Source organism: Fusarium mangiferae (assembly GCF_900044065.1).
Source record: "Fusarium mangiferae strain MRC7560 genome assembly, contig: FMAN_scaffold016, whole genome shotgun sequence".
NCBI classification, from domain to species: Eukaryota; Fungi; Ascomycota; class Sordariomycetes; order Hypocreales; family Nectriaceae; genus Fusarium; species Fusarium mangiferae.
The window spans coordinates 671,529-699,250 of record NW_024573936.1 but is presented as its reverse complement, the minus strand read 5'-3'; the positions used below and the strand labels follow the sequence as shown (position 1 = coordinate 699,250).

The 27,722-nt window shown below is 48.7% G+C and overlaps 11 protein-coding genes across 11 annotated transcripts; 5 read left to right on the top strand and 6 right to left on the bottom strand.

The window, feature by feature from the left end:
- Positions 1–458: 458 nt before the first annotated feature.
- Positions 459–2,859, top strand: FMAN_10644 (uncharacterized protein; the record flags this gene model as incomplete). Its single annotated transcript, XM_041823873.1, has 3 exons — positions 459–525; positions 1,349–1,396; positions 1,619–2,859. The coding sequence occupies 3 exons, from the start codon at positions 459–461 to the stop codon at positions 2,857–2,859; spliced, it is 1,356 nt and encodes a 451-aa protein (XP_041689410.1).
- A 546-nt stretch (positions 2,860–3,405) lies between these two features.
- Positions 3,406–4,474, top strand: FMAN_10645 (uncharacterized protein; the record flags this gene model as incomplete). Its single annotated transcript, XM_041823872.1, has 2 exons — positions 3,406–3,834; positions 3,884–4,474. The coding sequence occupies 2 exons, from the start codon at positions 3,406–3,408 to the stop codon at positions 4,472–4,474; spliced, it is 1,020 nt and encodes a 339-aa protein (XP_041689409.1).
- Positions 4,475–4,637: 163 nt separating this feature from the next.
- On the bottom strand, positions 4,638–5,428 carry FMAN_10646 (uncharacterized protein; the record flags this gene model as incomplete). The annotated part of the gene is made up of 2 exons (XM_041823871.1): positions 4,638–5,027; positions 5,087–5,428. The coding sequence occupies 2 exons, from the start codon at positions 5,426–5,428 to the stop codon at positions 4,638–4,640; spliced, it is 732 nt and encodes a 243-aa protein (XP_041689408.1).
- Positions 5,429–6,135: 707 nt separating this feature from the next.
- Positions 6,136–7,013, top strand: FMAN_10647 (Cytochrome c; the record flags this gene model as incomplete). The annotated part of the gene is made up of 3 exons (XM_041823870.1): positions 6,136–6,145; positions 6,556–6,841; positions 6,989–7,013. 3 exons carry the CDS (start codon positions 6,136–6,138, stop codon positions 7,011–7,013), a joined length of 321 nt encoding a protein of 106 aa, XP_041689407.1.
- A 920-nt stretch (positions 7,014–7,933) lies between these two features.
- On the bottom strand, positions 7,934–10,204 carry FMAN_10648 (uncharacterized protein; the record flags this gene model as incomplete). Its single annotated transcript, XM_041823869.1, has 1 exon — positions 7,934–10,204. One exon carries the CDS (start codon positions 10,202–10,204, stop codon positions 7,934–7,936), a length of 2,271 nt encoding a protein of 756 aa, XP_041689406.1.
- Positions 10,205–10,948: 744 nt separating this feature from the next.
- Positions 10,949–11,672, top strand: FMAN_10649 (related to VPS20 vacuolar protein sorting (putative); the record flags this gene model as incomplete). Its single annotated transcript, XM_041823868.1, has 3 exons — positions 10,949–10,986; positions 11,049–11,412; positions 11,469–11,672. 3 exons carry the CDS (start codon positions 10,949–10,951, stop codon positions 11,670–11,672), a joined length of 606 nt encoding a protein of 201 aa, XP_041689405.1.
- Positions 11,673–11,838: 166 nt separating this feature from the next.
- Positions 11,839–12,912, bottom strand: FMAN_10650 (uncharacterized protein; the record flags this gene model as incomplete). Its single annotated transcript, XM_041823866.1, has 3 exons — positions 11,839–11,932; positions 11,981–12,668; positions 12,723–12,912. 3 exons carry the CDS (start codon positions 12,910–12,912, stop codon positions 11,839–11,841), a joined length of 972 nt encoding a protein of 323 aa, XP_041689404.1.
- A 4,227-nt stretch (positions 12,913–17,139) lies between these two features.
- Positions 17,140–18,726, bottom strand: FMAN_10651 (putative beta-succinyl CoA synthetase precursor; the record flags this gene model as incomplete). The annotated part of the gene is made up of 4 exons (XM_041823865.1): positions 17,140–17,183; positions 17,237–18,386; positions 18,493–18,588; positions 18,673–18,726. The coding sequence occupies 4 exons, from the start codon at positions 18,724–18,726 to the stop codon at positions 17,140–17,142; spliced, it is 1,344 nt and encodes a 447-aa protein (XP_041689403.1).
- Positions 18,727–19,668: 942 nt separating this feature from the next.
- On the bottom strand, positions 19,669–20,157 carry FMAN_10652 (uncharacterized protein; the record flags this gene model as incomplete). The annotated part of the gene is made up of 1 exon (XM_041823864.1): positions 19,669–20,157. The coding sequence occupies one exon, from the start codon at positions 20,155–20,157 to the stop codon at positions 19,669–19,671; it is 489 nt and encodes a 162-aa protein (XP_041689402.1).
- A 1,197-nt stretch (positions 20,158–21,354) lies between these two features.
- Positions 21,355–22,295, bottom strand: FMAN_10653 (uncharacterized protein; the record flags this gene model as incomplete). The annotated part of the gene is made up of 2 exons (XM_041823863.1): positions 21,355–21,593; positions 21,647–22,295. 2 exons carry the CDS (start codon positions 22,293–22,295, stop codon positions 21,355–21,357), a joined length of 888 nt encoding a protein of 295 aa, XP_041689401.1.
- Positions 22,296–25,028: 2,733 nt separating this feature from the next.
- FMAN_10654 (uncharacterized protein) lies at positions 25,029–26,646 on the top strand (the record flags this gene model as incomplete). Its single annotated transcript, XM_041823862.1, has 3 exons — positions 25,029–25,598; positions 25,654–26,338; positions 26,393–26,646. 3 exons carry the CDS (start codon positions 25,029–25,031, stop codon positions 26,644–26,646), a joined length of 1,509 nt encoding a protein of 502 aa, XP_041689400.1.
- Between the last annotated feature and the right edge of the window lie 1,076 nt (positions 26,647–27,722).

Here is a 27,722-nt window from a genome sequence, read left to right as displayed (position 1 = left end):
CACCAACCGCAGACACAACATCCCACGCTCACGCATTGAGAGGGGGAATCAGCAGGCACGCGATCGCAGCTTTCGTCACTCGTTGAACCTCCCTCAACAAACTCACACGCCCCCTCCATTCTCCGTTCTCCATCTCCAAGGCTCGGGAGTCTGCCCCTCTCTCCGTCTTCCTCCCGCTCGAGGGACCTACGTACGTACGGTACCTACCTACGTGTGGTAATTTAGTACCTACCGTACCTCACGCAACGACTTGCCCGTCTCGGATAGCATTACTCGCGCCTCGTGGGTAATTTAAACTCCTCGCTGTGGCCTGTGAGAAAGGTTCGGCGCCCCTCATCCGCCGTACACCACCGTCATCCTTCCGTCTCCGGCAAGACATCATCAGAGCATCTCACCTATTACCAACAGCCCTTTGAGGAACACGACTCCAGTTGTGCAGTGCAGGTTCAAGGTTCACAATGGAACCCAGCGGCATGCACATCCCTGAAAATGCGTTGTTGCAGCACGAATATATGACCCCAATTGGTGAGTGCTTATTCCCACGTTCTTCTCCAACCGATCAGCCCCGTGGTCTAATGCCGGCCTGTCGTTGGTTGCCGGCGCCTGCGCTTAAGCTCCGTCGCGGCCGGTCCCCGTGGCGCCCCCGTTTTCCCCGTCCGGGACAAGTTCGTTCCATTATTCATATCCATTTCACTTGACCCTTCCTTCACAATTAGTTACATGGAGCCCGAGGGCATCCACATCCACGTCAATATCAATCCCAATTTAGCCTGCAGACGGCTTCCACTTTGGTCAATGACAGACAGTTGATCATAGTCTCATGTTCAACGGTTCCGCAATCTTGGTGGTCGTGCGTCAAGGATCAATGCCACTATCAATTCATTAGCACTCCTAGTTAGCTTACGTCTGCTCACAAGTGTGGGTGTGTATCTCGACTCGAACAAACCTAGGTCTGCCTCTTCAAGCATGCATATTTGGCTTGTTTCTTTACTGTATTCACCAAGTTGTGTCTCAGAACCATTCCCTTGAATTCAAGATTCCTGGTCTCAATGTTTCTTAGCTCAGTAGTGTCGTTGGTCTTTGTGTAAACCACCAATAAAGGCCCAAATCACAAACGTTGACATTTTACCATCATATGATGAGGCATGGCAAGGCAGCCTCAGGGTCAATGCATTATGCTATATCAGACGTCGAGTAACATTTGGTTATTTTCCACTTCGCTTTACATGACCTGGCTTTCTACTCCCCCACGCATAATCTCCATCCGTTGACATCTCAGAAGAAACCACCCCCACACAATTGCCGTTCGTGCCTTTCCCTTCACCGAATGCTGCTGACTGATGCCTAGGATACTTCAAATCATCAAAATGCGGTTACTGTGGGAAACGTGACAAGAGTCAGTCAAAACGTGAATTGAGCCCCTGCACCTCCAGTCCCTTTTGACCACCCCAAGACTCGCATACACTTACGTCACGAGACACCCGTGATTCCACGGCCGTGTCATCGATGGTTGTTCTGATGTTCAGATTGATCACTTCATATAAGCACTTGGGCCACACGGTCTCTTGAACGTAAGGCTAACTAGTACGTGGGGTTATAGGCTACGCTTACCACGCAGTGGCGACTTCTATGAGTCCTGCGTTCTACCAAACTCTCCTTGACAGATATTGGAGACGTTCAGGCACTCTCATGTACCGACCCGATCAACGTCGGTCATGTTGCCCACACTACACTATTCGTCTTGATTCCAGCCAGTTCAAGCCATCCAGAGATCAACGGCAGACCGTCAACCGTTTCAATAAGTATGTCATGGGAGAGGCTTACATGAAAGAAGCGGCTCGCCTGTATCCCAAGTCGCGTGATGAGGCCAAGAAACGGGATAACCAGTTTGATCTCGTCGAACGAATTCATGAGGCTGAAGAGGCTAACTTGAAGAACCCTCCTGAGGCTGCTCATAAACTCGTCGTGACTCTAGAGCATGACGATTGTACAGATGAGAAGTTTGCTGTTTACCAGAACTATCAGGCGGTAGTTCACAAGGAGTCTCCGGATGAAATTACCAAGAGCGGATTTCGACGCTTCCTTTGTGACTCACCATTGAGGAGAGAAACAATGGTGACATCCGATGGGCGTAAACGTCGCCTAGGCTCCTATCACCAATGCTATAGGCTAGATGGTAAGCTAGTTGCCATTGGAGTGCTTGATCTTTTACCCGAGTGTATAAGCTCAGTATACTTTCTTTATCATGAAAGTATTTACCAACATGCGCCAGGGAAGCTTGGTGCACTGTATGAGATTGCCTTGTCTATCGAGGAGGGCTATGGCTGGTGGTACCCAGGCTATTATATACACAGTTGCCCCAAGATGTGGTACAAGATTGATTACTCACCTCAGTATATTCTTGATCCTGTCTCATTGACTTGGGACCCACTGGATCGAACTGTGTTGGATCTCCTCGACAAGAAGCCGTACGTGAGCCTTTCACTTGAAAAGGAGCAGGCCTCTCGCGAGATCGAACAAAGTTCGGTGTCGCCTGCCAAGGATACAAGCGAGATTGACAAAGCGGAGGACAAAGGTTCCGACTCTGCAGCATCGGATGAAGATGACAACAACTGGTTGTTTTCCACTGGGATGCCAGGCATACCTCCGATATCCACGGTCGCCGACTGGGATATGGATCATATCGCTTTGAAGATCTCCCCGAGAACTCCATTATATGAGACCTGTAATCTCGTCAGCTGGGATGAACAGGGGGTCGAGGAATATCCAGGAATGAAAGCTGGTGTTGCTGAGCTCATCGCAGCAATTGGCCCTGACTTGATGGACCGGGTCTGCCTGGACTTTTCCCGGAGACGCTAGGCGATGATTTCACGACTGGGACGCCAATGGGAACTATAAGTGTCAAGAACCGATTTCCGTTCACATCTTTCTTGTAGGCTGAATCTTGAGGATCGGCTCAAAAACTCGACATATTTCACCGCTCAACGTAATTGCCACGTCTAATGAAAGAATGGTTCAATGAACAGATTATGCCAGTTAAAAAAGCTGAAGAATGAATAGATGTCTCGATGTTTTGATAAATAAGGTACTGAAGCTATACGATGTAGGTAAGCAGGTAGTTAGGTTGGCACAATGCACAATTGATTGGTGGTGGAGCTATGCTTCCCAAGCTTCCACCCCGCCATCTCTAACCTCACCCAGCCCACCACACTTTCTGCCTTGCCTTATCTTATCACTCACCTCGGTGAAAGACGAACCTTTTCTTTCAACACCAAAACCCAGCGTCATTGCTTTTTCGAATCGCATCTCCCTTTCAAGCGGCCAAGCGCGCTGAATTTGGTACTTATTTCAGCGATTCGTATACAGTCTGTCTACTGCGGATTTGCCTCTACCATCACAATCATCATGGCGTCCCAGGTAAATCTCTTCTCGCCAGCCGAACTTGCGTATCTTCACCAGTCGCTCTTGTTACATCCTCCAATCCGCCCCGATGGGCGCACGCCGGCACAATTTCGTCCCCTGACAGCAGAGACGGGCGTTCTACCCGGTACGAATGGTAGCGCGCGTGTACATTTCGCTGATGGCACGGAGGCCATTGTAGGAGTCAAGGCTGAGATTGAGAAGACTGGAGGAAGCGAAGAGCAGCAGCAGGACGAAGAAGACCGAACAAGGAGTGACTGGCTCGAATTGGCAGTTGAGATCCCAGGACAGAGAGATGATGAAGCCTCGACAATATTCCTGGCAGAAATGTTGAGAGAGGCGCTATTGGCAGATAATGAGTTTGCCAAGAAATTGAGAATCAACAGACGGTTTCACTGGCGACTATATCTCGACGTATGTGCTCATAATACAAAGAAGCAAACGCGATGCTAAAATGGTACAGGTTCTCCTAATATCTCCTCCGCTATCATACCCTCTCCCACTACTCTCACTTACAACACATCTTGCTCTTCTGGCCACCCGTTTGCCCCGTCTCAAGTCCGAAGGCGACGAGGATCCTATGTTTGACGACGATTGGGAGTCGTCGACATTCCTGTACCCTCGCGATGGTGCTCATGCGGCAGGTTCACGACCATCTATCACTCTTCTCGTGGTTGCGATTGGCGACAACATCATCTTTGACCCTGCAAAGGAGGAATTGGCTGTCGCGGAGACAGCGCTGGCTGTATCTGTGGCCGAGGTCCGTCAAGTCGCAGCTGAGGGTGGCATGGAGGTTGACAAAAAGAGCCGCGAGCTCAAGTTGTTGTCTATCCGAACCATTGACCCGCCATCAAGGCTCACACCGCCCGGAGTGCCACATACGACGAATGGAACTGCACAAAAGGGAGAGGCCCAGACAGCCGAGGGAGTGTGGAAGGCACCTTTGGGTGGAACCAAGTTTGGAGTAATGGACAGCATAATACAAGCTGTACTGGAGAAGGGCGGAGTTGCGGATGAGGTTTTGGAGGGCCTGGAGGGTGTCGAGCTCACATGAGACTACGTGTGAGTTGAATATGGGTGTGATAGAAAAGTACAAAGCCTCATGAGACTGGATTTCATGTAATCGTACAACGTATGATCCCTGGGCATGGAGATCGTTATGCTACAGCTATATCATACATGCAGATTCTTGCATCTTTGTTTTTTACATAGGCATCTTAGAAGACACCGAACCACTTCTTCTTGGGCTCTTCAACCTTCTCTTGCACCTCGGTCTTTTGCACTGGCTCGTCTTCCACAGCAGTTTGCTCGGGCTTGGGATCCTCCTCACCCTTGCCAAATACAACAGTTACAGGGTCCTTGGTCTCGATTCCGTGCATCTTCATGAAAAGTCGGCGCTTGGCTACATCGTCGAGATGGTTGGTTCGGTGGTCCCTGGCTTTCTCGGCCTTGTCCTTCTCGTGCAAGACGATAACGTTCTTCCAGGCGACGAAGAAGTGGAGAGGGTGCGTCCAGAGGTCTGAGATTGGAGGAACAAGTTCCTTGTATGGAGAGTTGTAGGCGTAGTTCATGAAGAAGGTGAAAACACCAAGGGCGAAAAGAGTTCCCTAGTGGGGATCAGTATACTGCAAGCAATTGGACAGCTGAAGCTGCATAGTAGGCATACCATGGTGATAAAAGTATGCAAAAGCCTACTGTGCCAGAAAAAGTGCTCCCATGTCCCCTCGGGAGCCATCATACCGGGATAGTGCTTCTTATTCTGAGCAGCGACCTCGGAAGCGGTGAGCTCAGGGCCATAATGCTTAGGCACATGGTTCTTCTTGAGGCGTGAACCATGAGAAGGAGGATTGAAGCGAGCGGGCTTCTCGAGAACAATGGGCTTTCCCTTTGAGGTCGAGGAGGCGAAGCGAATTCGGATGCTGTTCTGTGAGAGTGGGATGCTGATACCACGCCACAGAGGACCCTGAAGAGGGAGAAGAAAGCGCGGGATGATGGCGCGAGATGCCATTGTTGGCATGTGAAACAGGTTATAGCGATATGTGCCTTTGTTGTTCCACCTCTTAGCCCTGGAGCTTTGTTTGTTGTGGTGGTTTCGTGATGCCCTCACGTCTGCCCAAACAAGAAGAATCTTTTTTCCGGAGCCGTTGAGAAACAAACGAGGTCCCGGGACGGAGGTCCCACTCCGTTTCTTTGAGCCGGGTGACCCTAGGCTGTTTGGGGGTTAGTCCTGTAATGGCCTCAGGTCTTGACAAGGTCACAAGACTCCAGCGGCTGAGGAATTTAATTTTTTTCTTTCATGATGAAAGAGCCTGAGGATGACATGACTAGCCCGACCCCGGAAAAAAAGCCATCGCCGATGGAAGACCCGCTTTTTGGTGTTATGTCCCGACTTTACCCGGAGCCACATTCACAGTCGACAGGGGGGAGAATGTCGGCTTACTTACTCTTGCGCTGTGATTGGTTGAAAATGCATCAGCCACCTGTGGCGCTCTAAGAGATTGAGCGATCCGGCGTGGTCCTAAGCCAGTCGTGTCATGCTGTCATAAAGTTTTATTTTCTTGCTTCGGATCTTTTTCTTCCTCTCTCTCCCTCTCTTCTTTTTTCCCACATCCACACTCTCAACCCTCAATCGACTTGTTGCTCTCGTCCTTGGCTAACGCCTATCATTGAATTCACTACCACCTTTTAACTCCTTAATCACAAACCACATTCGCAATGGCTGGCGGTAAGTCCATTCTCATAGCTTGCTTTGGTTTGCGCCGGTTGTAGCGCAAGATTTCGAGAGATGCAATTGAGGAAAACGGAAGAGGAGACGCTTCTCGCAGAGGATATTACAACTTTCAATTCGAGTCTCGAGGGAATTCGGGTCTTGCACAATGGCAGAGAGTCATGCTTTGGTCACCAGCTGAGGCTGGCCCGCTGACCTTGTTGCCTGCGTCATTTACCCAGAACCGGTTTTCCCATGGCCACGAAGTGTTCAACCAAGACTCACCAACAACTCGTGCCACGCCTCTAAGACACCAAAGCGACTCTTCTTTCGTCCTCTCATCAGACTCACGAACCTTGTCTGCGCAGCCTCACCAGAGCCAAAAAACAAAACTCACTCGAACTCATTCACTAACTCACAATGTGCAGGCGATATCAAGAAGGGTGCCAACCTCTTCAAGACCCGATGTGCTCAGTGCCACACCGTTGAGAAGGACGGCGGCAACAAGATCGGCCCTGCCCTGCACGGCCTCTGGGGCCGCAAGACTGGTTCCGTCGAGGGCTACGCCTACACCGATGCCAACAAGCAGAAGGGCATTGAGTGGAACGACGACACTCTCTTCGAGTACCTCGAGAACCCCAAGAAGTACATCCCCGGTACCAAGATGGCCTTCGGTGGCTTGAAGAAGGCCAAGGACCGCAACGACCTCATTGCGTAAGTTTTTTTACTCCGTTGCGTCGCAGTCAGCTCTGGACATTCGCTTGCATGTAGTCATCGACAACTACATTGCTGCAGTAATTCCAAACTGCCACGCACTCATTCCCCCACTGTATCACAACAGTCACTAACATGTCTTCACAGCTACCTCAAGGACTCTACCAAATAAGCGACTATAGATCGCGTGTAATGTTACGACTTTCGATAGATGGGGACCGCCAGGGGGCGTTTGTACTATAGACTCTACACAGCACTTGTTAAGACATGCCACGTGCTTCGTATCCTATTCCCATCTCTCCTCTTTATGCGACTTCCGTCCGATACAACACAACCGTCTTTTTCAACCAAGAAGAAAACCCGGCGTTGGTTTGAGGCGGAAAACAGGAATGGCATGAGACCAAAATTAAACGTGTCCGCATCATAGCCCGATTTTGTTACGATAGAGATATTAAACGATTTGTTCTACTCTCAGATCTGTTTACTTCATTCATGCCTCATAGTTATGCATTTGGAATCAATTGTGAACGTCATTTTTACCATGATACGATGCGACAAACCAATCTCAATGCCGTCGATTTCGATTACATGTCCAGTCCCCCGATACCCGAGCGCCCCGTAAAGAGGGTCATCAGCGCAAACCGGTTCTTTTTCATGAGCATGTTTATATCATTTTTCGATCCCACTTCAGGTTTTTTTTCATCATGACTTTGTGATTGCCGAGCTATTTCCGTGCGCCTCCGTTGCTCCGGCGGCGTATGCGGGACCTGCGGCGATCGGCGGGCGGTGTGCTTGTCTCTGATTTTTTGGAGATTTTGCTTTTTTTACCCCTGACATGAAAATGAGGTTTCATTGACAGCTGTTGGAGAAATTCTGAGCCACCGTGGCTGGCATCGGTTGGGGTTCGGTGTGACGTGATCAGACATTGAGGTGAGAGAAAACATCACGATTGCAACGAGTTTCTTCAATCTGGCTTTAGACCTCTTTAGGCTATATTTATAAGTTTAGGGACAACGCAAGTCATATCTTAGATGATGTTTGATGATATTGTCTAAAGTAAGGAAAATACTCTAGTGTCGTCATAAAAAATATCTAACATTTCCCTAACTTTACCTCGAGTTTTCGGTAAGTCTCAGGATTCTGCACACTTCTATAGGTGGTAGAAAGGGCATGCTCCCAATCCACCCCATCGATCTCAGCTTCTGGTTTGGCCCCCTGCAGGCATCGTCGAAGGGCACTTTCGGCAGCCTTCACATGGAGCCCGCCTAGATCAGCACCGCTAAAGTCAGTGCAACGGTTGTCTCGAGCAACAGGCTCGAGGCGATCAAATTCCTCAGCTGTTGCGTCGGGGTGATTTGTGCGATAGATGGCTCGCAAGATATCGACCCTTTCGTCAGGGGTAGGTAGGTCGATGAAGAGGCGCACATTGAGACGACCAGGTCGAAGCATAGCCGGGTCGATCATATCTGGTCTATTGGTTGTGCCGATAACATAGACACCTGTGCGATCTTGAACACCATCGAGCTCGGTGAGAAGAGCATTGACAACGCGAGTTCCTGCCTCCGTGGAAGCGTTGTCACGCTTCGGAACAAGAGAATCCATTTCATCGAACATGAGGATACATGGAGTTGATGAGCGTGCCCGGTTGAACAGCTCTCGCACTGCGCGCTCTGATTCACCGACATACTTATTGAGAAGTTCCGGCCCGTTGATAAGGATGAAGCTTGCCTGTGCTTCGTTGGCGACAGCTTGGGCGACGAGGGTTTTACCACAACCGGGAGGTCCCCAAAGAAGGCAGCCAGCTGGACGAGCAAGACCAGCACGCCGGTAGAGCTCGGGGTCTTTGATTGGTCCGATGATTGACATATTGAGCTGGTCGCGGGCAGCCTGGAGAGCACCGACCTGCTCCCAGGAGACGTTGGGGATGACAGTGAAGCCGTCTTTTCGTAGGGAGGGAGTGAAACTTTTGATGGCATTTTTGAAATCTTCTTGGGTCAGGGGTGTATTTTGAGGCTCAGGAAAGAGAGTAGGAAGTTGTTCGTCCGCAAGTTCCATCAGATCGGGCAAGTCAGATGACAATGGAGATGGATATTCAAGGTGCCTGTTGTATTGGGCAGCGTCCAAAAGGCGTTCAGATGCTATTTGCTGTGCGAGTGTCGTGACGTTAATAATGTCAGCGCCAACGAAACCATGTGTAATCTTGGCCAGCTCCGCGAAGTCGACACTCTCTGACAGGTCCTTGTCCCTGGTAACGAGCTTGAGGATATCCTGACGGGCCCCAAGATCTGGGATCCGCATCTGGAGCGTACGTTCGAAAAGGCCAGTTTTGAGGACTGTTGGGTCGACATCTGTGATTCGCGATGTTGTCGCCATAGCTAAAATGTGTCTATCCTTGTCTTGCTCAGTTGCTATGCGCTGCATCTGTCGCATGAACTGTATAACATTGCGGCGATGGCCTTCGCTATGGCTGCTACCTTCAGGTTTGGGCATGTACCAGTCGAGCTGCTCGATGAGGATGATGCATGGGGCTATTTTCATGGCTTCTTCAACTGCATCGTTCAGGCTTCTTTCCAGGCGCTCTGGTTCTTCGAAACAGCCTGTCAGAGACACAATCGGGACGTCGATTTTCGAAGCAAGGAATCTAATGAGCGTCTTTTTGCCAATTCCAGGCGGACCTGAGAGCAGAATTCCTGGGACCTTTCGCCAGCGGCTGAGAGCAAACTGTTCTGGCCATTTCAAAACGTGATGTGTTTGTTTGCAGAGCTCTGTGTAGATTTCGGTCACGCCTCCGATGTGTATCGAGCTACAAGGATGTTCGACCTTGTGGCGGCTCGTCTTTTGCGTTTTCTTCAGAGGTGCTTTGTCTTGCTTTTCCGTAGGCGCAGCATCTGTATCCGTCATGGCACCCTTAGGCGTTATTGCTCCATCCTTCGCCCGCTCTTCGCCATCTTCCTGCACTCGTCGCTTCTTGATCGCGCGAGGTGCTTCGCCGGTAGGTGGAGTCGCCGTTTCTGCAGCCGCAGTAGTTGGCGTGTTCTGATGCCAGTGCTTCGTCATTTGTCTGTTGAGAAGGAAACGCTCGTCGTCGGGCTTGGGTGCTTCTTCGAGTTCAGCTTCAGAGTCGCTTGAGTCGCCTAGCTCTTCTTTGCGGAATTGAAGTACACGATCGATTGAATCTTCCAAGGGGCGCTTCTTTTGTCGGCTGAGGCTGGAATTTGACCTCTTGATAGCGTCATAGACGGCTGTTGTGGTCTTGAAGGGCTTGCCGTCGTTCGCATCTTCGAGCTTCTTCATAACCATGTATACATCGCGATCAAGGCCTTGCCTCAGGTTGAGGCGAGGCCTTTTGGCTCCTAGCGTCATTATCACTAAAGACTATGTCGCGTCACCGACGATCGGGCTTTGATGTTGATGGGAGGTTCAAGATTTCCGAAGACTGAACGGGGAAAAAAAGTTAAGTGCTGGGATGGTGACAAAATAAAAAGAACAGTCAGTACTTCAGAGACAAATATAGTTACTTGAGATTGAGATTGAGATTGACTTACCCACCACTTACGGGAGAAATACAATTTAATGCTAATATATCAATTCGACTCGTTTAGTCGTATCATGACTCTCGGCGTTCTTCCTCGGTGTTGTGCTATACCTTACATGGAGTTTATATCTTAGTTAGGTACTGGCCTTACAATGTTTGTGACCAGATACCTATTGTACAATTAAGGTGGTCCCACTATTTGATTTACAGATAAGGTATATCATTCAGATCAAAACTCAGGAAACTTGCTTTAAATCTCTTATGCTTTACTTCAAGGTTCACCGAAGTTTTATAACCTTTACTATATGGAAACGTCAGGTCAATCAATAATTACTATTCAGAATCTGCTCAAGGTATTATGTCAACTTAGAGGGGTCTGGCTTATCGATAAGACCCTGGACCCCAGTATCGGCGCCGATGACGATGGTCTCCCTCGTGACAATCGCTCGCTATCATTGAAGCGAAATCAGAAACCTCAAACTCCCTGCCTCGACTTGAACAGCCACACAGCTTCTCCTGATAATCTCTCGATAAGCTCATACGCCACCAAAACCATCCTCACGATTCTCATCATGGGCGGAAACGCAAGTAAAGTCACAGCCCAGGACAAGTCCGTCCCTCCCACCCCCCGCGATTGCGCTCGTGACCGCCTTCAATACTAATAATCTTCAGGGCCATCCTGGACATGAAGAACCAGCGCGATAGACTTCACCAATACCAACGGCGCATAACAGTCCTCACGGATAAAGAGACCGATATCGCAAAGCAGATGCTGGCCAAGGGCGACAAGAAGCGCGCTCTGCTAGCCCTACGGCGCAAGAAGTATCAAGAGTCGCTACTAGCCAAGACAGATGCGCAATTAGCTCAGCTGGAGAAATTGACGAACGATGTCGAGTTTGCGCTTATACAGAAGGATGTGGTGTTTGGGTTGCAGCAGGGTACAAAAGTTCTGAAGGAGATTCATGCTGAGATGGGTGGTATTGAGAATGTGGAGAAGTTAATGGGCGAGACGGCCGAGGCTATTGCGTATCAACAAGTAAGTTACTATAATACTGTTGTTTCACAGGTCGAAATATACTTACATGCTTCTAGGAAGTCAGCGATATGCTTGGAGGTCGTATCTCGAACCAGGACGAGCAAGAGGTGGAAGACGAACTGGAAGCCCTCGAAGCCGAACTTACAGGACCAGCCAAGTTACCCTCCGTCCCCGTGGCGAATCTACCAGAAGTACAGAAGAATCAAGAAGTTGAGGCACAAGCCGAGAGAGCGAAGCAACCAGCCATGCTGGCAGCATAGACGAGGAGCAAGCGAGACATTTTGGGTTCAAGCCATTTTGGACAGAGCATTTTACATTCGAGACGTTCTACTATACTTAGACTTGGGTGTACACAGCGGGCAACACGAGGCGTTGAGGCATTTCTGCATTTGAATCATGAAATATAGTATCTTGGACTTCTATCTGCTATGCGTACTTGTTGATGAGTTTCCTCATGATGGACATGGCGCCTCCTCGGTAGCCACCGCCGAACATGGCATAGTGGTTGAGGTGATGGTATCTGAGACGATGTTAGTGTCGTGGAGTTTGAGGGAAGGGGTGCTCTTACAGTTCGTACAGCTTCACTCTGTCGGGCCACTCGGCCACTGGCTCTGCCTTGGGCACCAGTTCATGGTACTCTTTCCAGAAGTGATTGGTGAAGCCTCCAAACATGTTCATGATACCGAGCTCAAACTCAGAGTGGCCATATACAGCTGAGGGATCGTAGACAACTTCTTCGCATCCGCCTTGGCCTGCGATTTGCCCTTTGGAATGGTTTCCGCTCCATAAATCACCATGGATAACGACAGGTTTGATGTTCTTTACAACATCATCCCCAATGAGCCGTGGAACTACCTTGCTAGCAACTGTCTCAACAACTTCTTCGAGTTCTGGATCAGCACCATTGTTGCGAACTGCCTGACGCGCGATGTGTCTCAGACGGTTATTAGCGTAAAAGTCGGCCCACGACTCTCGCCATGAGTTATCTTGCTCTGTAGCACCGCAGCATGTAGGTACTGGGAATCCAAACATGGGTTTGTCGTAGCCTTCCGGGATGGGAGCTGGTGTTGTGTGTAGCTGCGCAACCTTTGAAGCTAGAGTCTTGCCTGAACCACCAGGTGCTGATGACCCCAGATCGAGAAAGTCAGTAGAGAGGAAGTATTGACCTGGGCGGCCTGTGAGGGCTCCGTGGGCATGAGATCTTGGACAGAAGTTGGGAACTGAGTCTGCTATGGCGTTAAGGGAGGCATGTTCACCTGAGGTCTGTTAGATCATGATATCAGACAGTTGTGTAGGAAACTTATACTGACCCCTAAACATGACCTCAGCTTCCTTCCCTGCCCCAGTCTTTACAAAGTAATTCAGAGGCTTCCCGTCCTTCTCAGACGTTATCTTGAACGTCGAAGCAAAGCCCGATCCACCATGAGAGTTGATAGCCGAGTTGGCGGGGTCCAGCCCCAGTGCCTCAACAATGGCGGGGTCGACTTTCGTATGTGGCATAATATCCAGAGGTTTCGGGGGTATACAAGCTTGGCAATATTTAGGTACGCGAGTTGTTTGCGGTGTTTTGCAAACTCAACTTGGCTGGTATGAAGATGGGAAGATTGAGTGGGATGATGGGGTGACGTCAAAGCTTTGGTGTTAGTAATGCGAAAACATGCACGGAAGCTTAGAGCGTTGCAACGTAGTGACTTATCCTGCTTATTTTTCTGGAATTATTTAGATATAGAGGGATAGATATGATGTTATCATTTCATCATAACAAGATGTGACCGTAGACGTTGTTTAGTGAGTATCCAAGCCGTGTGTCTCTGTAACTAGACTGTTCGCTTCACCAGGGCGCCTTCAAGACCACGGCCAGGCCAAGTTCGTTATCAGAGCAAGCAAAGGACCATCTTGATCTCGTGAGTGCAGCACTCAATCAAATAGCATCGCTCTCGTAGGCCACTGCTGTTAGAAGCCCAATCGGAGGTCCATGTCCACATCTCCAAGGCCGGAGCTTTTTGACCCGGAGTGGGTGGGGCCAGTCGGGAGCTAACTGTAATTCACGGCGCCGGTCTTTTGCATGCCGGGCCGTCCTCCGGATAGTCTTCCAGAGAAGAAGCCGTCCCTCTTACTGTAAGGAACTATGTTCAAACATGCGTGGGCCAGGGTAGAAGTGCGAAACGAGTTTCTTCGGCATAGTCAGCAGATGAGTGAATACATTAGGTGACAGTGACACTTTACATAGATAACCAAAAAGCTGCCCCCGATGAACCCATAAACAGTAATTTAAGCAGTGAGGTAACCAAGTCAGAGATGATCCCATGTCTCATGTTGAGCCAAAAATGTGCTAGGCTTACCATGTCACGAGTGAATGGGCGAGAATCTCGAATACTACATAGTATGACATTTGCAGCCCAATTCCATGCTTTTCTTTTGTGGGTGCCGGAAGACCCTAGATCTGAAGAGTACCTGCAGGATCTTCCAGATCACTCTACTCTTGGCCAATATCTTGAATGACAAGGCAGTTGCTGTGCGGCTCCTGGTCAAACAGATCCTAGCTGTTTCTACTCAAATCATACGGTCGCTTCCATGAAGAGAACAGGGGATGATCGGGTCCGACCATGATGATACTTTCACATTACGATGATACAATAATGAAAGGACATCTTCTGTACTCTATTCAGTAGTATCGGGCAGGTACCTCATCTAACATAATAATGCGTAAACTCCGCCTCGGAGCCGATCCGAATCAGCACTCCACCCATCGGATGAGCCCACATCGGCCCCGTCAAATCCAAGCCCAATCAAATTCCCGTCATGTTTCTGATGTGACAATGACATGCCTTGTTGTTTCCGAGCAAACGCCAATCGCAAGTAATGGTATAGATCAAGAACTCCATAAGATAAAACTCGCTATTCGTTCCGATAGTAATTCGTCAGACCGGGGGGGTGTTCGGTCTTATTGTTTGGTGGGGGTCTCAATGTATGAGGATGCAGCGTAGGTTGTACCGCTGCTGAGTGATGCATTGTCTGAGTCGACGGTTGATGATGGTGATGATGGGGAGGACATGGAGAATGATGCTGAGTTGTTGGAGTGTGAACCGCCATTGAAGCAGGTTGTGCATGGGCATAGAGGGTTGTTGGTCATTGGTGGAGGAGGTGCACAGTGACGAGCAAACCAACTCTTGACTGAAGAAGGCATCTTGAGTATGAGTGAGGTTGATGTAGTTGTTATCGTTGAAGTAGTGTCGAGTAAGGTAGTAAGATAGATGTAAGACTCGTTGGACTGAAGGATATCTCAAGTGTAACGTGAAGTCAGTTGTGTGTAAGTCGCTTGCTAAGATCAAAGAAGACAAGAATAAACTACAGTTCCACGAAAGAATGAAGAGGATGTCTTGGGTATTTATGTTTCTTCACTTCTATAGCATGTGGGACCAACAAACCAACCCGAGCTTCTCCTTTGCAAAGTATTCTTTCTCATCCATCAAAAATATCGAAGCCATCCAAGCCCGAGACTAGACCAAGGCCATCCCTGACCCATGCACGGCAACAAAATGGGGCAGCCTCCTCTTCTCAGCCGGATACCGAGAGACGTCCGGGAAAAGAGTGGGTTCGCAAATCTACATATCAAATCGCGATGCCTTCACTTTTTACCACGTTTTCTTAGACGTTTTATATCTCCTCCTGCGAATCTCTCTCTTGACCGAATATCCCCAGAGCCAAGACCCTTTCTTACATGGGATGGATTATGGCGCGGTTTTTTGTTTCCCCTCACGAGGAATATATCTCCATTTCCCCGCGTTTTCCCCCCAATCGTCGGCCTGGGGAATGGGGGACACGTGCTAGACGGGGGATAAGCGCGGCAACTGGTTAAAGTTGTGGCCTTATTTCGACGTGCAGTTGCATTGGGTTTAACGGCTTGTGAAGTTTGGGTGTTGCGTGTTGAGGAGGAAATGGTTTGGAGGCGCTGGCACGTGAGGTTGACGGATGATTGAGTGAGCTCACTGCGAGACAGGACTGCAAAGGTATAGCATAGAGGTAATTGGCTGTAGAGTTTATATTACTGTTTGTAACAACTACTATGGTCTAATGGTAATAGGTATGTTGTTGTCACAAGCTGATAGATACTAAACCGACCTATAACCAGTAACGGTTGACTTAGACGCCTTTAACCTCACTTAGAAAACAACTCCAAGTAAGCACAATTAACCCTTCCCGAATCTTCCCCTTCTCCAAATCACCCTATATTCCATCATAGCTCACCATCAGCCTCATCTCTATAATCCCCAACATCACGAGACTCACCATCATCTACAGATTCCATCTCAGATTCTCTTCCCGCGTCGGTCTTGGGTCGGCATTCGCAAATCCTACCTTATACCTCACCTCGCCTTCATAAAACTTGCTTGTATGCGGCTCTTCCGCAGTGGATCTGGAAATGAAACCGACGCAATTCCCGCCTCGAACCTCCAACGGAACGAGAACCCATTGGTTAGAAGCTGTTGCCCCTTTGCGGCTCGATCCGATGTCTTATCTACGTCAGGAGATTTTCATCATTGAGACGTGGGTCTTTGGCAAGGGGAATAACCGAGGATAAGCTGAGAAAATCTTTCATTTCGTGAGTCATGAATATCTGTGTTCAAGGGGGGTTATCATACACATATGATGTGATAAATGCTGTGGAGATGAGAGGTGAGAAAAGAGAAAAGCCATGATATGGACAAGGAGTCGTGGAAAGTTGAGGCTGACTTTAGGTTGTGATGGTGTGCGGCGAGACGAGAGATCGCCAAGCCTTGCCCATGATGGTTGGTCTTCAACTACACCTTGATGGTCTGAACTAGAGCTTATTCCCGAATGATTTCTTCTTCCTTCTTGTTTCTTTCACTTGAGCGGGCCCTCTCAATACTCGACATACTATCTATCATCTAAATTTAATCCATTAATAATACATTTTGTCAACAAGCTGAAATCATCCCATTATGAGCTAAGAATGCGGCTCTGAGACGATGCATGAAATTGGATGGACCCTTACATCCGAGAGGCTTATTAGCCGAGTCTGGACCGAAACATCGAATCGTCTTCTTATACATAATTAGTCTAACAGCCCATCTGTGACTTGTTCCGTTCACTCAATGGACAGACTTGACTTTGTTGAGAATGACTCTTCCGAACCCTCAGCTATTCTCACCACTCAAGAACCCGTCACAATACCATGTAGACTCCAACCAAGCCAAAGTTGGCTGCGTGGAACAATCATCTTCTATCATGCCTGGGGTCGAAGGGAAAGCAATTATGAGTCTTGAGAGTCTCAGTGTCTACGCATCTCACGAGATATGACGACTCGTTACCCTTAATCTCACACGCCAAGCCAAATCACGAATTACAGCATTAGGAACACAACAGCTGCAGGGCGTGGATACGCGAAAAATCATCTTGTTGGAGACCATATCGCCCGTCCATCCTTTGAATCATCCGTCCTTCTATCGAACCAATCGGACACATTCGAGAGCATCGAAACCATGTGTCTTTACGAGCAGCGAGCTCCAAAGACCGACCGATGCATGCTAAATTAAAAAAACAGGAATATCCACCCATGTCTCCCACTCTTTGTCATGAGTGTTTGTTTCATCTACTCTCGGTTTTGGTTGGAACCGCAGCCTCCTGGCGCTCAAGTCTCACATCTTGTTATTATATCATATCCTTCACCACTGCTCGTCTAACAGCATTTTCAAGTGGAGCTGTTTAGATACCGAGGGTGAACTCGACACCGACATCGATGTCACGGGCTATTCGAGTGTTAGCAATCAGAACAGGCACTATAGGGGTCAAGGCAGCTTACCCATCTTGACGACCTTGGACAGCTGGACAGCCTTCTCGGCGGCGGTTTGTAGGTCATCGATGGAGAAGATCTTAAGACCGGAGTCGTTGATGAGCTGGTGAGCCTGCTCAACGTTGGTGCCCTGGAGACGAGCAATGATGGGGATTCGGAGGTTCATGCTCTCAACGGTCTTGATGAGACCAGTGGCGATAGCATCACATCGGACGATACCACCGAAAATGTTGACAAAGATGGCGGTGACCTTAGCATCGCTGGTGATGAGCTCGAAAGCCTCTCGGATAGCAGCGGGAGTGGCACCACCACCAACGTCGAGGAAGTTAGCGGGCTGACCTCCGTTCAGCTTGATGATATCCATGGTGGCCATGGCAAGACCGGCACCGTTGACAAGGCAGCCGATATCACCGTCAAGCTTGATGAAGTTGAGGTTGGACTCAGCAGCGCGGACCTCATCGGGGTCCTCCTGTGTGGTGTCGCGCCACTCAAAGACGTCCTTCTGTCGGAACTCGGCGTTGTCGTCGAAACCGAACTTGGCGTCCATGCAGAGAACCTTGTGGTCGGAGGTCTCAGAGAGGGGGTTGATCTCAATCTGGGTAGAGTCCTTCTCGGTGAAGATCTTGTAGAGCTTCTGGATGGTGTCCTTGGCCTCCTCGATGCACTGCTCGCTGAAGCCAAGCTTAGTGGCAATATCGCGGGCAACCTCGTCGGTGACACCAACGTTGATGTCGATGTAGTTGGTGTTGATGGCATCGGGGGTCTCCTTGGCAACGGTCTCAATGTCCATACCACCCTGGGAAGAGGAGACAATGACGGGGCACTGGTTCTGACGGTCCATGAGGATGGCGAGGTAGAACTCACGGCGAGCAAACTTGCGCTCGCAAATGTAGACAGCGTTGCAGAGACGGCCGCCAGCGCCCGTCTGCTTGGTGATGAGGTTGTGGCCGATCATCTGCTCGGCGAACATCTCGGCCTCGTGGGGAGAGTAGATGACACGGACACCGCCCTTCAGGCCGTTGTCGAAGGTACCCTTTCCTCGGCCACCGGCAAGGACCTGGGCCTTGATAACCATATCATCGTTGCCAATCTTCTCAGCGATCTCCTTGGCCTCCTTGGCGGACTTTGCGACGGAGCCCTTGGGGACACCAATGCCGTACTGTTGGTGGTTAGCAGCCGTGGTTTCTTTTGAGGTGAGTCCCGTAGTTTGCAGTTCGTAGTATCGACGATCGTCAAGGGGGGACATTGAGTAGATAAAACCTTACCTGTCGGAGGAGGTCGGCAGAGAGGTACTCGTGAATGCTCAGAGCTCGTCGTTGTTGAACGCCGGGGAATCGAGCGGCAGGGGCAGCAAACTGGAGCTATTAACGTCAAGATTAGCAACTGTTTGTATATATCAAGCGCATCACCAAGCTTTTGTTTAGCGGGCGATAACTGGGACGTACCTTTGAGGCGCTGAGGGCCGAAGCCACAGCACGACTACGGCCGAGCTTGAACATTGTGACGGATAAAGGAAGAGGGGAGATTGGGGATATGATCGAGAAAGGGAGGGACTTTGGGGGGATAAAGAGAAGGGGAGAGAGAGAGGGAGAGAGCGGTTTAGATCGTCACAAGGAGGTAACAGTAGGTAGAAAAAGAGGTTTTCGGATGACGAGGAAAACCAAATCCACGAAGCTACGGCGCTCAATCAATCAGGAGCCTCAGACCGACCACTAACCTAGGCTTGTGCTCTGTGGTTTGATCCACTATTTTGGGCACGGGATTTGTCGGGCTAACTTGGAGACAGACGGGAGACAAGTAGGTATTAAGGTAGTTAGTACGGAAAAAGACATTCACCGATTTGATAATGATATAATAATTGTTGTTGTGTTTGATTGTGGTGCATTTCGTGTTTGATGATAACGCCTTTGTTACCCGTTTCTTGTCTCTAAAACTGAATCTATCTATCTACGCTCTGTAATAGACTCGACCTCAACGTCCTCGGCGATGCTACAAAATATATCGCTTCTCCGAGCAAATGACACGATATGACATGACATGACATGACAGCCAACATCTGTTCCCGCGGGCTCGTCACATTTGCATCGCATTGGATCTCGGTGACCAAGATCCATCATCTACCGTCTCAGGGCTCTGGTAGTTCCACTCTTTTACTAACCGCCAAACCTGTTCCAGCGCGGCACAAGACTACCGGGCTGTGAAAACCGGTCATGCAAATCCGTCTCGGGTGAGTCCAAGGTGAAGCACGAATAAAAAACGTTGTCGTTGGATACCAAAACGTCTCCGGGTTTCGGCTACAATAGGCTTGTTGTTGACCGTATTTCCCCCACATGGAAAAAGACGTCCAGTGATAGGATACCTGCCAAATGGAAGCCTTCAACTTCATCATGTTCTTTATTTTAGGTATACGAAATAGAGTTAATGTCTCATCAGAGACCAATTCATGTAAACCCGCTAAACGGTGTCCCGATAACCTTCCCCTTATCATCCCATCTCACTCCTTCGCCTCTCAAAAGCTTCCTCTTCTCATCAAGAGTGATTCCCTCACCATCTTTAGGCCACTTCCCCTTGAACCCACCCAGCGCACCTCCAGTAGCCACAACGCGGTGGCATGGTACTTCTGGTGCGAATGGATTCCGTCGCAGCGCATTGCCTACAGCTCTTGGTGACGACTTTAAATGCGCAGCCATGATACCGTATGTTGAGAAGCTCCCCCGTGGGATCTGGCAGAGAAGTGTCCATACACTCTTCTCGAATGGCGTGCGGCTGGATGCTTCGATGAGAGCTAGTTGAGAAGCTATGATTGTGGTGAAGTCGGCGGGCGAGGTTGGTGCAGTAGGTGATGAGTGCTTCTCGGTCTTTGTAACTTTGACTTTGCGATCTTCTTGGGGCTCTTCAAGAGATCGCTTGCTTTTGGTGATGGCTGCCATAGCGTTGTCTCAACAGCAGTGGTACAATGAGTGAAGCGCGTTGAACTATATGTAAGGGTAAGTTCCCAAGTTGTGGGTATTGGCTGTGTGATGGCTTGCAATGTCGGTATGAATTCAAAGAGTAAACGGAAGGGTCACGATTTAAATCACGGTCATTAAAGACGCGTCACGTCAAAGGGCGTGGTCGACGCCAACATCTAAAGCAACACATATCGCGAAGTCATGTGACCCACATCAATAGGCAGCCATACTGGTACATGCTGTACAAATGAATGGCTTAGATATAGATAATATGCCAGAGAATGTATAATAGCAAATACTTCCGGGGGGGAAGTATCTCTTCATCAGCGTAGGCAAAGTGACATCCATGATGTGGCTTGTAGTCTCTCGACTTACACAAGCTCCATACGCAGCTTATAGTAAAGGACAGTCATGGATACAGAGCTAATCAGCTATACAACAACATCTATATATCTATCTTTTCACATATAAAAGCAAAAAGAATTCATATTCATGGAGGATCGATAAAAGAATTGTCAAGATTGGAAATCTGACCCAAGAATCTTTCGATACCGCAATAACCCAGTTAACCGGACAAGACAACGTCTTGAGTGCAGCGCCTTAGAACACCCGGCCATCTTGACCTCATCCGAAGATGTGATTGATATAAGCAAGAGAAACAATCCGTCTGCCGACTCGTCTACTCAATAGCTTCTACTCTGTATCCCAGATGGAACAGAGCGTCTAATTCACTTGAGAACAGCTGAATCTCTCCAGTTCATTTAACAACATATGTCAAACTTCTTCTCAGTATTAATAGTCTGGTGCTTCGCGAGCTACGTCGTCTCACACATCGCAAGTCTTCCGTACTGAGCGTCCTTGCTCTGATGCTTGACACGAGAACAGAGGGCAAAGGGAAGTGTGACAGTAGTGGATTCAGTATGTGACCCATGATATCATTTACACAAGTTCATCATTTCGATCTACAAAAGTTTCCCTTAATCGTGTCCATATCATTATTCCATGTCTCCTCATTTCTGTACCAACAAGCGGCACGGTGGTATATATGTATGTATGTATGATGTTTTTCTCAAACAGAGGGAGGTGATGTCTCCAATCTAAGCCAACGCCAATGATTATGCCGATCCTAGTTACGGGGTTACCATGCCTGCTCCCGACGGCTCCTGTTTTTGGTTTTTACAAGACGCGACTCGCAAATGCTTCTATGCATGCTGTTTCTCGCTGAACTTTGATCATTTCCGGACTCTCGTGTCTCTTGTGCTGAGACGACGGGATGGTTTTTAGAAGATCCCTGTCGTTCAAGCATGAATGACGTCGTCTCGTGAGTGATGTTTTGTTTTCGTCTTTACTGATGCGATGACCAAACTGTGGCCTCCATTCTAGACCATGAAGGACTCTCCACAGCCGCATTCCTCCTCTGGAAGGCCTGTTAGTACTATGCCGGTCTGTGGCTCTTGTGGCAACTTACTGATGTTCGGGTTCTTAAACACAAACCGTTGGTTCAGCTTGTCCTCAACATAATCCATCTCACTCCCAATGATGCTAAACAGCGCCTTGCTATCAATCAAGACCTTGACGCCATCTTGCTCAACTGTCCCGTCAAAAGCACCGGGCTTATCGACGTATTCAAGATGATAGGCCAAGCCACTACATCCTCGGTTCCGTACTCCGACCTTGATGAGCTTCGGTTCCGGCTGATCCAGCAATTCTCGCAATTGCTCCACCGCAGAGGGTGTCAACTTCATAGCGGCCTTGCGCGGTCGTAGCTTAGGTCGTGGTCTAGCTGCCTTTGGCTTCTGAGCTTCTGTTTCGCTGAGCTTCGGAGCTGATGCCGATGTGGCGGGAGTAGCATTATGTGTTGGCGCGGGTTCTTGTTGCTTAGGTGGTTGAGGATGCTGAGGTTGCTGAGGAGGAGGTCGTGTCTCGTGGACTTTAGGAAGAGGATCAGGTTGTGTTATTGAAGTTTCAGGAACGTCGTCGTTTCTCGGAGGCGTCGAGGTATGTGTTGGGAGAGTGTATGAGTGGTAGGACACAGCGAGAGGTCTCGACGTTGAGAATTGCCTCAGGGGGCATCCTCGTCGCAGGGCGATTCTCGTTATCGATCTTGAGGCAAACATTGTGGACGCATGTGGTGGTGATGTTGAGGTTGAGGATTGGTATCAAGAGAGGCAAAGGTTTAGTGGATGGATAGTGGAGGCTGATGATTTCAAAGCCCGGCTCCTCGGTGCTAAAAGGCGTTTGTTGCCGGAGACCGCTGGTACGTCAGAATGGCTCCCCGATCTTGTCCGAGCGAATCAGAGTGTGATAATTTGTCAGGCTCACGTGATGTTAATGGCCAGATTCAACAAAGGAGGACGATGACAGGCATGGCAATCATGATAAACAATGGCATCGGAAAGAGATCATAATGGCCTTTCTACTTCTTTGACAATTGGTTTGTAATGTAGGTTTGCTCGGTTTGGAACGTGCTGTCCAGAGAGCTCATATGTAGTATTACGTGAAGCTGGAATGCAACGGTTTTTGTGTTGATCCTATATCACAGAATGGCCATCAAGGTTTGTAATTTTGACAACCAGTCAAATAATCCAAAATAAATTGCTTACATAGTACGGAGTAGGACAGCCGTGTATGTAGTTTTCTGAATAGACTTACGGATAATAGGCATAAACTGTGGCTTAATTAGTCGCCGCTCTGCTGGGGGTTTTGCGTATACCAGATTCATAAGCTGATATGCGTGTCGCCAAATGTCAAAACGACAGGCTGTGCACCGGCATCTGTTGTGCTGTAATCATCATGCACACTTTATTTAGCTGCCATTGTCAAAGCAGTACCTTGCATATCAAAACAACCCTATCCAATAGCTCCCCTTCCATGCCACACAAGAACACAAAACGGGGGACGGGAACATTTATACACAAACCCATGTAATAGAACGACACCAAAAGTACCGTGGATACCAGTTAACTGCAACAAGTCATGGGTACCGAGGACACGGATCGTCAATCATGACCCATGCATCAGAAGCGATTGTTATATGCAGGCTCGCTAAACAGAGTTGCAACCAGATCAATGACAGTTGTTTATCTCAACAACGTAGCATGCATATCAGTTACATAACTATCGCTATCACGATGCAGCAAGGCCCAAGACTCCATTCCGATATCTCCAACCCCAACTCACTGTAACCAGGTAATCAATCAGTGGATCGCTTTATCTCGGTTTACCTGCCTGCTCAGAAGGAACACAACAACCCCAACAAAATGCGGCTGAAGTGAAACGTAGTTTAAATCCACGAGTGTCAAATCAGGCAGGCCGTGGAACCGTTCGACGTGAGATATCGTGGTATCCGCAGTCTGGGCGAAACGTTACATGCGGATATAAATTAATTGGACCTGTGGTCAGAGCTTGGGGGAGATAGCTAAGACTTGGGGTTATCGTGATGAGTGAGTGTCGGATGTTACGAGAGGAACAAGGCATTGCCGGAGCCAGTGACATATTTCTAAAAACAAGATGGCAAGATGACAATTTTCGTAATGAGAGTTGCATCTTCGTATTGGTATTTCTATGTATATCTTGGGTGTTGTGACTTGAGAGACACAAAACGGTTGGTTATTGGCGAACCGTTCAACTGGTTAATTACGGGCAGTGAAGTCTGGAGATTCGGTGCTGTTTAGCCAATCACGGAGCTTCACAATCGGGCCTTTCCCCTGGAAGACCCTAAGAAGGCAGCTAAATTGATCTGGGGTTTGCAGGCAACTAAAAATGCTCAACGGCTTGTCTTGAAACGGCATCAGAAAAGCAACCATGAATTCAACATTGAAATGTAAATGCTACTATCGCCAAGAAAGTTATCACCAAGTTCAACTTGCAGATGATTCACAATCTATGACCTCAGCAGCCCAAGCCAGCCACTCTCATCTCAGCCTGGCAATCGAATCCACAATTGTTCTCACAAAGCTAAAGTCTGGTAGAACGTTACCAATGGGGCATCTGTGACATCCACGAACGTTACCGTTAGGGGACGCCACTGGAGCTCGATAGCCTCTCATGTTTGAGAAGTGCTACCCCATGGAGACCTTGGCTTTTGATCTTGTGAATCTGGGGAATACCGTGGACGTTTTGGGAGTGAGTTTGAGGTGACATTTCTGAATGGAGTTTCTGTGGTGGTTGAGATGATACGAGTTTGAAGACTTGGCGGTTCAAAGCAGTGAACTAGCTCTCTATCGAGGGTATCGGAATTGACCTTTTCGCAGAGCCTCAACTCTCGGTATCAATGTCTATTGTTTATATGTAATACCTGACGATATCTTCACAAATCAACATCTAAAGATACTGACTGCCATCGTCGGCCTCGGCCGATACGTTGATAATAATGGAAAAATACCTTACGCCACCTCACCCACTGTAAGCGGATCAACACCCTCCATCCATTGTTGCATCTCCCCATTAACCCCCCTGTAACTAACCCGCACCACCCTCACAATTCATTCCCCATCTTCCATCCAATCCATCCCATCTCATCCACTCTCACCACTCGACGAGACCCCTGACACTCCATTCTCTCTCTCCTCTCTTCGCCTTCTCGTGATACACACAGTTCCCCAATTGTAACTATCAAGGACGGGCAGGGGTCGGTTCTAGTTTATTTTTGGGGTGACCCTCACGATAGAGTACGTCGCGTGCCTGGATCTCTCCATCTTTTCTCGCGACTACTTTAATTCTGCTACATCCGGGATTTATCTAGGTTTCTTGGATCTCATTCATTCATCTTCTGGTCTTTGATTGTCTAAAGAAGCATATCAATTGTCTTGTACAGGGCATTGACCCTCATCTCAACATCAACACACAACATGTCTACTCACGAAAAGGAAAACCCCATCGCCCAAGCGGCTTCAGAATCCGCAGACTCAGATACACCAGGCTTCCGCCCCAAAGGATGGATGTACAAGACCGTCCGTATCGCTGGCGTTGACCTCTGGTACGCCTCGCCCAAGGTCCAGCTCCTCATGGTCTCCATCGTCTGCTTCTTATGTCCCGGCATGTTTAACGCCCTGACTGGTCTCGGAGGTGGCGGCCAAGTCTCCAATGAAGCCCAGGACCACGCCAACACGGCTCTCTACAGCACCTTTGCTGTCATTGGTTTCTTCGCCGGTACCTTCGCAAACAGGCTTGGACTTCGTCTGACTCTGTCCATTGGAGGTCTGGGATATTGTGTATATGCTGCTTCGTTCTTGTGCTATTCGCATACTCAGAACATGCCCTTTGTCGTCTTCGCTGGTGCTCTCTTGGGTCTTTGCGCTGGACTTTTGTGGGCTGCTCAGGGATCTATCATGATGTCTTATCCTCCTGAGCAGAGCAAGGGACGATACATCTCTTGGTTCTGGGTCATCTTTAACATGGGTGCTGTCATCGGGTCTCTTGTGAGTACCTCTTGGACCTGGATTTTGAAGTTTTGTAGTCACTAACATATTCTAGATCCCCCTTGCTCAAAACATCAACAAGAAGGCTGGCCCCGTCTCCGATGGTACATACGCCGCTTTCATCGCTCTCATGGCCATCGGTGCCATCCTCGCCCTCATGATCTGCGACGCCGACAAGATCGTTCGCGAGGACAACACCAAGGTTATTGTCATGAAGAACCCTTCATGGAGCACCGAGATCAAGGGTCTCTGGGAAACCCTCTCCCACGCCCCCTGGGTCGTCCTCCTCTTCCCCATGTTCTTCTCCTCAAACATCTTCTACACTTACCAAAACGTCAACATGAACCTCGCTCAGTTCAACGTCCGCACTCGCGCTCTCAACAACTTGCTCTACTGGCTCGCTCAGATCTTTGGCGCCCTTATTGTTGGATACGCTCTTGACGCATCTAGCGTCCGTCGCAGTGTCCGCGCAAAGATCTCTCTGGTCGTCCTCTTTGTTCTGACTTTTGCTATCTGGGGTGGTGGCTATGCCTGGCAGAAGGATCAGCGACCTCGTGAGATCGCCATGAACCCTGCCAACGAGGATGACAAGATTGACTGGGACGACGGTGCTCACAAGTTCCTTGCTCCCATGTTTCTCTACTTCTTCTACGGCTTCTTCGATGCTGCTTGGCAGACTTGCATCTACTGGTACATGGGTGCTCTCTCCAACTCTGGCCGCAAGACAGCCAACTTTGCTGGTAAGTCCCAATCATCACTTGTGTCCATGCCAGAGTCCTAACTCATCAAACCAGGTTTCTACAAGGGTATCCAATCCGCCGGTGCAGCCATCTTCTGGCGTCTCGACGGCCTCGGCAAGCCATTCGACACCATCTTCGCCGCTACATGGGCCTGCCTCGGTGCTTCACTCGTCATTGCCGCCCCCGTCATCTTCATGAAGATCCAGGACTCCGTTTCAATTGAAGAGGATCTTAAGTTCAGCGACGAGAAGATCGAGGATGTCATTGTCGCACCTACAGATAAGAAGATTGCCCTCACAGAGGCGTAGATAAGAGAGATATAAACAGGACTACTATTTATAAGAATACTTAATAATATAATGATATGTCGGCGTTCAGTATGTATGCATTGGGGAGCTGGATGGGTACGCTGCCTATGGATTGGGTTATTGCTTGACAATGTGTTACATTGCATGAAGCGAGTTAAAGATTTACGTGTATATCTATAGAAATACATATGCCATCCGCGGTTTTCTCTTCATTTGCCTTCTTACATACAATTGTAACTCTGTCTTTATGCTCAAAGTCACGACCATGCATTTGGGCTCGCAGTAAAGTCACTTCAACTTAGCAGACACATTACATCACAGTTGCAGAGGAAAACATGTTTCAAGGAGGATAGATCCTAATTCTTCTTTTTGTTCTTCCTATTCTATTGCAGAATACATCCATTTTGTCTTTCTTTTCCATCACCTGTCCTGCCTGTTCAGTCCTTGTTTCACCAGACTCCTTTCCCAGAAGTTCAATGATGAATAACAAACATGATACGACAGGTTGCCGTCTCTTTTTCATACAGTAAGAATCAGATACACTCGTTTTCGCGCCGACGGCGTTTGAGAATACATTAAAGAGAAACCCAAGAATTGGAGAAAAAAATAAAACAACCCAGGCACCCATGAATCGTTCGCAAGCCGTTTTCGAATGCACCTGTGCCCAGAGGTTATTTTTCCTTTTTCCACCGCCCTGCCCCCATCTTCGCCTGAAGAGATAATACAGGGATGCAAAAACCAGGAAGAGAATGAATGTGAGAAAGTAGAATGTAAGAATGCGAGATGAGCTGTACCCTGAAATTTGGAGGGAGGACGACCATCTCACAATGTGAGTGTCGAACCCCAAAGGACCCAGCGCTCGCGCTTCGTGATAAGATCCTTGAACAAGTTCCACCCATGGGAACTGAGTTGAAAACCGTAAAACATAAATTATCAGACCCAAATGTAAATAACGCCGTTGTGCTGATGGATATAGAGGTCATAAGGAACATGACGATGTTTCCCATCTGCTGAAAGAAGTTCAAACAAAAATGGGGGGTATCAAAGATGAAGTAGTTACTGGTGTGAGGTAATAT